The sequence below is a fragment of the Anarrhichthys ocellatus genome, unplaced genomic scaffold, assembly GCF_004355925.1.
Source record: "Anarrhichthys ocellatus isolate YVR2014 unplaced genomic scaffold, GSC_Weel_1.0 scaffold5, whole genome shotgun sequence".
Classification (NCBI taxonomy): domain Eukaryota; kingdom Metazoa; phylum Chordata; class Actinopteri; order Perciformes; family Anarhichadidae; genus Anarrhichthys; species Anarrhichthys ocellatus.
The window spans coordinates 6,084,964-6,094,051 of record NW_022280035.1 but is presented as its reverse complement, the minus strand read 5'-3'; the positions used below and the strand labels follow the sequence as shown (position 1 = coordinate 6,094,051).

General features: G+C 40.6%; 2 protein-coding genes across 2 annotated transcripts; both read right to left on the bottom strand.

Moving 5' to 3' along the window:
* Positions 1 to 439: 439 nt before the first annotated feature.
* On the bottom strand, positions 440 to 1,885 carry LOC116382170 (P2Y purinoceptor 1-like). The gene has a single exon (XM_031844976.1). It carries the CDS (start codon positions 1,761 to 1,763, stop codon positions 813 to 815), a length of 951 nt encoding a protein of 316 aa, XP_031700836.1. The 5' UTR covers positions 1,764 to 1,885; the 3' UTR covers positions 440 to 812.
* A 2,042-nt stretch (positions 1,886 to 3,927) lies between these two features.
* On the bottom strand, positions 3,928 to 7,880 carry ccn5 (cellular communication network factor 5). The gene is made up of 5 exons (XM_031845641.1): positions 7,801 to 7,880; positions 6,499 to 6,715; positions 5,739 to 5,987; positions 4,607 to 4,843; positions 3,928 to 4,265 (listed from the first exon to the last, which is right to left on the bottom strand). Exons 1-5 carry the CDS (start codon positions 7,861 to 7,863, stop codon positions 3,973 to 3,975), a joined length of 1,059 nt encoding a protein of 352 aa, XP_031701501.1. The 5' UTR covers positions 7,864 to 7,880; the 3' UTR covers positions 3,928 to 3,972.
* Between the last annotated feature and the right edge of the window lie 1,208 nt (positions 7,881 to 9,088).

Below are 9,088 nucleotides of genomic sequence, written 5' to 3'. Positions count from 1 at the left end.
AAATAAATTTAATTAAAGTATGTCTATCAAAAGTAACAGTACTCATTATGCAGAATGGCCCATTTCAGAATAATATAAATTACATTCTAAATGGATTGGGTTATAATTATTGATGCATCAATGTGTTCATCATGTTACAGATGACATGAGCTCATTTTAAGTACTTGATATACTACTTGTTAGGTTATATATAATAATATATAATAATGTATTAGTTGATCATCGTTAAGTAAGTGATGAAATATATGAAGTGCAGTAAAAAGTAAAATCTTTGGCGCTGATATGTAGTCAGTAAGTAATAAGTAGAAGTATAAAGTAACATTGAAACCCATAGTGCAAGCAACACAATTGTACTTTGTAGCCTACAGTACTTGAGTTTATGTATGCAGTTACATTTTAAAGATGAATTTATAGATAGCTTATTCATTTCTCTGTACAAATGAAAACACATTTGATTAAATCCATTTCCTTAACAACACAAAAACTGCTTTGGTGACCAATACAAGACTTCCCTAACATTTTAATTCATACACAGACACCACACAGACCAATAATTCACTGGCGGTCAGATAATTCAAAGTTTCCTTTACTGAACAGAGCATTTAATAAATAATTGAGCACGTTTATATGAAACAATTTACATAGTAATAATAATACAAAACCAATTAAAACAAGAAATTCTTCCTTCTAAACTGCACAACACAAAAATGAACTCAATGTAGATGTGACAATCAGTATGACATACATTGTTAAACACGTTAAACACGTTGCCCTTGTGCTTTACTTCATCGGTGAATTGAGCCACGGGCACACTAGAATTTAATCAGTTGGCTGAACATCTGACGAGCTTGCTGGAGTCGTCGTCTGAGCTGAGCAAGATTACCTTCATTTCCATGGAGGTAAACCAGAGGGTTGAGAGCACTGTTCAGACACACAAGGCCACGACTTATCTGATGAGCAATGTAGACTCCATTGAACCACTCTCTGCATATCTTCTGTCTGGACAGAACTCTTGACCAGAGGTTGAGGTTCTTGAATACATGATAGGGGACGTAACAAACAGAGAAGAGGAGAATCAAGATGCACAACAACTTCAAGCATCTCTGTTTCAGTACCTTGTCAGTGTTTTTTGTGCGGCAGAGAAAAACAATCACATGTCCATAGCAGCCCAGTGTGATGAGGAATGGGATGCAAAACCCAGTGAGGGTCCTTCCAAGGCTGTAGTTCAGGTAATCCTCAACATAGATTTCATTGGTGGTGTCGTAGCATCTAGCCGTCTGGTTTCCGAATGTTTTGCTGTAGAACATGTCTGGAAGACTTTGAACGCTCACCAACAGCCAAACCATGACGGAGATCCCCACAGAGTGGGTGACAGTTATTCTTCCCATCACTCTCATTGGATGGACAATAGCCAGGTACCTGTACACACTGATACAAGTAAGGAACCCAATGCTGCCATATAAATTCATGTTGAAGCAGAATCGTGTTATCTTGCAGAATGCATCTCCAAAGATCCATTTACTCCTCATGAAGTAGTACACCACCAAAAATGGGAGCGTGAGCAGGTACAGAATATCTGCAAGTCCGAGGTTGAGAACAAAAATGTTGACGTTACCCAGTTTCTTCCAGTTCTGCAGCAAAGACTTCAACCCCCATCCATTAGCTACCAGACCAAGGATGAAGACTAAGATGTAAACAGGAGGCAGAAATCTGCCTGTAAAGTCAAAGCTGATGTGTTGACAAGTTGTGTGATTCATTGTCATCTCGACAGCAGTTAGTACAGTTCCCAACCTCGTGGAGTGTTGGATAGAATAGAAATAAGTCACATCCGCATGGGTTCAGAGAAGACTCTCTCTTTCATTTCACAGCCTTTGCATACCACATCTGAGTTCTTGCACCTGTCGGTATTCAGGAAATAACATGGGTTGTTTGGCTGGTTTGTCTGATTCTTTCTAACTGAAACTGTAAAAATGTAGTCATCTCACATGCTGACACCCAGTAACAACTTAGACTATTACAGGTTTAAATGTGTGTGCGTGGCCTCACATGTAGATTTTCTTTCTTTTTTCTGATGCCCTTAATGAAACCTTGTGAGACATACAAACGGAATGTCTTGCTTTAGTCTAGTAAGCTATGCTTCTAGCACCATTTCTGACATTAGAGTTTTCAACATTTACGTTAGGCCTAATATACTTCTGTGACATGTAGCCCCAAGGAGTAGCAATCTTCTCATTATTCCAATCTTCTTTCAAGATAAAGATGTATTTACAGAAATAAACTGTTTAAATAAACTGCATGGGTTGCAGTTTGCATATTAGAAACAAGCAATTTGGTGGGTAACCTATTACAGTGACAGTTTCTAAAAAAGTTAAGTGGTGTGGTTAGAAACGGTGAGGTTGGCTGCATCCTGTAATAACGTACTTCCTGTTGCAGCTGCTCAACAGTGAGCCGATGGTCTCTTCTGATACTGTATATTATCAATACCATTACAGGGACTGTTGAATATAATATAATCCTATTGTAACATCCTATCGTAATGAAATCCTTAAAAAAGAAGATCAGAATTAAGCTATCGCACTGTCCTCAGCAGCAGATTATTTTGTCCACTGATGTCAGGATGTCTAATAAGGGCTTCCGGTCTGACTGAGTTACAGTGCATGCGTATGTGCAGAAGGCAGAAGTGTTAACTGAACAATAATTACTGATGAATGATGAAGTGAAGCGTTGGGAGAAGTTACAGCATGTACGACACGACTATATCAATCTGTGAATACTATAATAAGAAAAAATACAATTTAAAAAACACAACAATCATTGAGAGTAGAAATGCAGGACATATGTAAAATATTGAGACAAATTTCACTATACATAGGAGAGAGCTGTCCAGAATTATTTACAACAGAACGAAAATGAAGAAATAAGTGCAATGTCATGAGACTACAAACACACAAAAACTGTACAAGTTAAAAGTTGCATTGCTCATGTCAGAAAACAATATCTGTCAACACAAAGGCTGGAGTCAATCTGTGGCATATATTTTCATCAAACAAACATATTTTTAAATCATTGAAATTTGCTCTAAAAGACAAAGTCCTGTCCTCGGTCATAGTTTAGTCTTTTAGGTGAAAAAGAACTGTATTTGAAACCCGAGAAATTATGTTTTTGGCCCAGATACAGTCATGAGGAATTACTCAAATGCAATTGGTCCACTTGCTAAAAAGATTTCCCCCAGTGTAAAAAAAATACAATTTACAATAATCAGAAGTTAAATTCAGTCTAAACATCTGGAAAAAAAGCCAACCATGCTCTCATCTCAAGCAACACATTTTCTCTATCTTGACTAAAAATCATCCAGAATAAAATTACAACAACAAACCAACAAAATTTGAATATAATTCACAAATGATACCAGCTTTTGTTTCTCTCTATTGGCTCCCTGTCACAGGATGGATTTCAACATTTTACTTTGGCATTACATGACCAGGCACCTCTGGAATTAAAGGAGTTATTGTGCCCTCTGACCCCCAGGTGGAAAAGTCTCAGACAAGGCAAATCAGTGCATATCTTTCTTAAAACCCACTTGTTTTTCTTAATTGTATAACTTTTTTTTGTTGGTTATAAACTTGTTTCTGGTTGTTGTATATATTATCTTCATTGTCTCTTTTCTTCTCCCATAAAAGCACTTTGTAAAAAAAGTGCTTTATACTGTAAATTAAGTTTGCTTGCTTGCTTCCAATGAATACAACCATCAGTGTAATGGGTTACCAAGGTGTGGGAGTGAAAAGTATTGTGAATAAGTGCAGATTGAGATTGTACATGTGTGAAGATCAATGTTCATCCCAACCCAATCACAGTTTTTTTTATCTACATTTATCTTTTTCTCTTTCAAGGTCCATTGTTTAGAGGATGTCTTTATGGATCCGCATGGCAATTTGAATCAGTCGGTGAAGTCTGAATGAATCAGCTGTTGTATCAGGGCCTGTATCCCCACAGAGCAGGGTTACTGTAAGGTGAGTAGGGGCAGTTGTTGTGACAAACACAGGAGTGGATCACCATCACAGCTCTCTGTAGCAGTCTGCCGGTGGGGCAGCGGAAGGTCACCTCAGCCGTGGTGGTCTGATAAGGCGTGCAGCAGCGGGTGTGGGTGCACTGTCCGCAGTACCGGAGCTGGTAGGCACGGGTGCTGTAGCAGCCCTGGTAAACGAGCCGAATGGGACCTGGTGACGTGTAGCTGGCCTTGCATCGTCCCTGTCGTCCCCACCAGGAAAACAGCACGCACACAATAAAACTTACAACACAAATCAGAACTCCACAGGGCTTTCATTTTTTATTATCTCGTGCATGCCAGCTCTGTGTCGGAGAATTATTTTTCTTTAAGTTTTAAGTTAACCCTCAATGTATTTTCACTTATCCCTTGTTGTATCTATCATGCAGACAATTGCTCCGGTTTTTAGATATTTTTAGATATTTTTCAGAGACACTTGTCTCCAAACCCGGCACATAAAACAGAAAACATTTTTTTTGATGTGGGTGATTTGAGTTAGTCTACCAAGAATTTCTTTAGTCGAGGACAGTCCTAGTAGAAAAAAACAGATTCTCACCGTGGGTTCCCTTGAGACGTGCTGAAATGTACGGCAAGGCCGCACTTTACAAAGTCGCATTTCCATTTGCAGCTTGCAGGCTGGGTTCTGGTTAGAGACACGTGTGGAGACCCCAGTCCCACAGCTCTGGGAACAGGCGCTCCACTTGGTGCTCTGCTCTATACAGGTGGAGGCAGGTGGGACCAGTTTACTTAGAGGGTGATCCATCGGGAGAGCTGGCCACAACCTGCCGGGTCTCATGGCTAAACAAAACAAATAAAAACAATTACTAGAGACATCACGGTGTGAGAACCTCTCTACACTAAACTAGATGCTGATGATTGAACTCATTCGCCTCATTGACTCACTTCCAGCAACTTTAACGTCCCATCTGATTGTTTTTTCAAACTCCAATTCAAAACTAAGCCAGATCTTTTGATTTTAGTGAACATAAAAATCCAAAGCAAATTTTTGTTCCTCCCAAAGCAAACATGTATAAGTCATACTAATCAGCTGATCTGCAGGAATGACACTGCAGGTTTTGCATCCAAGAACTAAATGTTCTGTTACTGCTCTCATAGGGTTGTTTGACTCAGACAATGTTTGGAATTCCAGATGTTTTTGGAGAGGCTTCATTTCCCTATAACACCCCCTATTACGTATACATTCACACACTCCTTTAATGAGAGTAATAGTCTCTACATGGCTTCATATGTTTAATTGTTACACAGCTGCGGTCATTGTTATGAAACTTGGAAACTTGTCTACTGTGAAAAAAAAAAAAAGGTTTTTACTTTTCCAACAAAATGTGGGTTATATTTGGACTTTGGGAGTTTTCCTTTGGCCAGACACATCCCAGTTTAATACAAAAAATGCTCCAATAAAAACTTCCAGACATGACCACCAGTGACAAACCTCATATAAATGAGGGAAAGTTTATGTTGCCATATGGACTGATCATTAATGAGCAACGTTTGTAGCAGTGATAGCATATGCAGAGACACATCTGAAACTGGAAAATATGCTGTAAATATCTAGCTCTGTAGTCAGGACATCAGTTTAAAACAAAAAATAAAGGCCTGCATTGGAGGATGTTTAATGTGTTTCTCCTTTAAGAGTTGAACCATCTTAACTCATCCATCCATCTGTCGAGTTTACCTGTGATGGCATCCTGAATGACTGTGTTCTCTAGGTTTTCACACACCCATTCCTTGCAGCATTTTCCCGGCAGCCGGATATGTTGTGGGTTGGGACAATCCGGAGTGGGAAGACGGACATTCAGAGGACAAGCTGGCACACAGCTGACCCCTCCACCTCTGCAGTGGCAGTAAGTGTCACATGAGGGCTGAAACGACTGGCCCTCATGGTATGTGATGCCGTTGACTTCACAGCGCAGATCCTCCTGACCTGTAAGAAACACACGCAGCACAGACGGCTTCTTGACTTTCTCAAACTCACCTGCAACTTGGAATTGATGTGGGAAACATAATCAGGAAGCGAAGGGATTAGATTAGGTGAAGAGGGGATACATCAAAGGGGAAATGAGAGAGAGAGTGGTTACACATGAGGAGGACACAGGAGTTGCTGTCCGTGCCAAGGGTTATGTAGTTTTATGGGAAACCAGGCCTCTCTACTGAGAAACTGAGGAGTCTGTTTTTCAATACAGGAGTGTTGCCTCTGCAATCTATCATGCTGCTCAAAGAGGAAATGTGTCAACAGCAGACCTGGAAATAGAATTTAAGAGTACTGGCAGAGCAGCCGTCCCGCTCTGCTGAGCAGACCGTAAACATTAACTGTCTGTTTGTACTGCTCATGCAAACTGACTGAGGCTTCATCACCTCCTCCCTGTATGTCCTCCACTCTGTTTTACCCACACATACGTGAGCCTGGTTGTTTGCTTGTGAGAAGAGGCACTCACTGACACACTCCCCAGGGTCTCCGTGGAAGCTGGCGCTGTGGTCGCACTGTAGTCCTCTCTGGCTGTCGCAGGGAAACATCTCCGTGCAGGGCTCGCCTCGCTGCCGGGCACACACCTGGCAGCACCGGCAGCCATCCAGCACCACTGGGACTCCTGTGGGGCACTGGGGGACAGAACTGGGGCAAAGGCAGGGAGTGTCACACAGCTGGCACAACACCTGCAGGGACAAGACAGGCGAGAACAGGTAAGAGGATGACACATCATTGTTGTCCTCACACCATCTTTACCATCGTCATCACCACAATTATCATAATCATCATCTTGATTATTACCCTCATGACTGCATATTCAGAGTAAAGAAAGTGTCATTGGTATTCTCAGAAGCCAAAACAAAGGGGAGATCTGGACGAGGCCATTCTCACTTAACCAGAGCAGAAGAATCTCTTCATCGCTCTGTGAATTTATGATGTGTAGAAATACAGACCACTGTTTGTTTTTCGCTCACTGCTCAACAAGATAATGCTGCTGTATTGTAATTATACAAGGCCATCAAACATTACTTCTTTACTGTTAATCAACAGAAAGGAAAATGATAATGTGCCCTTAAATATTTAGACTATCTGTTGTCACAAGAGTTGACAAAAAGGTAATTTGCTTATATTTAGGGCTGAAATGATCAGTTAATTAATTACAGAAAATGTATTAGTACATTTCTCACTCTTATGATTCATTTTTCAAGCAAAAATGCTAGAAATTCTTGATTGGATTGGCTGCTTTTCTTTGTCTCATGTGATCATAAACTGAATATCTTTGGGTTAGTTGGACAAAACAAGCAACTTTCTGTTCGGGAGGGCCATTTTTCTCTATTTTATGGCATTTTACCAAACAACTGATCAATTAAATTATGCAAATAACCGATACAGATTTAAATGTCAAAGTTAAAATTGTTAGTTGCAGCTTTACTTGTCTCATCCTATTTGATTATCTTGCACACAGAGCTCTCTGTGATCTTATATCTGTCCAGACAAGATTACAGTACTCTTCTTCAATTCAAATCAGGGTAGACAAGAAGTTGATCCATTCATAAAACCAATTTATTTATAATTTGTTGACAAATGATCACACTGAGACTCCACCTCTGTGATATCCTGCATAGAAAAAAAGATCTTCAACAATATTAATTAACCTTGTTATAATACTGGCGCCAATCAGCATTGTTGTTTAAACCTGCACACCTCACACATACCACATAATAATCTAATTCAGAACAAACTGCAGTAAGTAAGCAGGAACAGGCCTCACCTGCGTAGCCACACACAGCAGTACAGCCAAAGCTATCGCACAGTCACGCATCGGTCGGTCCATGAGGGCTTGTGTTGCTGATGGAGCTCACTCCGTCTCTATAACCTGTGTGACGCTGTTTGCTAACTGCCCATTCTTGCGCCTGCTGACATTTATAAAGTCTGGACTCTGATGTCACAGGCTGACGACCGTGTAAACAGCCGCTGGACCGGCATACGAAATGTTTGACATTCCTCCTCCCTGTTGCCCATTTCCACTTCCAGACACAGACACACACCTCCACCCCCAAGTCTTTCCCCTCTTTTTCCTCTCCTCCCTCTCTTTCCAGTCTTGTGGCGTTCTAAGTTTACACAGCTTAACACGAGCTGAGGGGAGAAAAATACATTAGCCCAGTTGTCTACTAGTGAAACAGCCTCCGGGGCGTTTGTGGTGACGATTCTGATTTAAGTCCAACAGATTTTTATCTTGCTGATGTTTTTACAGGCTGCCACTTCACTAGCTGGTCAGTCAGATATAGTAGATGATCTTTTGAAAAGACAGACATAGAGCAGATATTGCCACAATTTCATTTTCATCCCCAAAACCTAAAATACTTCTGAAACCTTCATGTGTAACTTCAGCCAGACCTAAAAGAGATTAAATCCTTCTCCTCCCACTGGTTTCCATGGTGTAAGGGCAGCATGTCTGAGGCATGAACTTGAATCATCGCAATCTCTTTGAAGACAATTCAAATAGGAGCCTGGAAGCAAGCAAGACTCAGAGACCACAAGGACACATCTTGTATTAGAAAGAACATAGCTGAGCTGCTTCATTACTGAGCAGTTACTGCAGAGGTAGCAGTGCTAACAATGGGACTGATTCAGTTCAGGACACACAGCGTAAACAACCATCTTCATTAACCTATGCAGCATCTGTGTTGTGTCTGTGAGTATCCCAGGCTAAGACACTACAGCCATGCTAGCAGCTTCATGAGGCTGTACTTATAGGCACAACAGCGCTTTAAACTAAATATATACGTTTAGCACGTAGTAGCATTGATATCATCTTGGTTTACTGTGTTACTGTCAAGTCATTGAGATACAATCTCTGTGAATATCTGTACCAACTTTCCCACCAATCTACCAAGTAGATGTTGAGATGTTCCACTTTCTTCATTTTTGAACCTGCTGGCAACTAGATAAAATGTCGGAGGACCACCAAAGTTAAACGGATTCATCCTCTTGGCATGCTGAATGCTTGTACTAAATTTCATGGCAATCCATCAAATATCTGTTGATATATTTCAGTC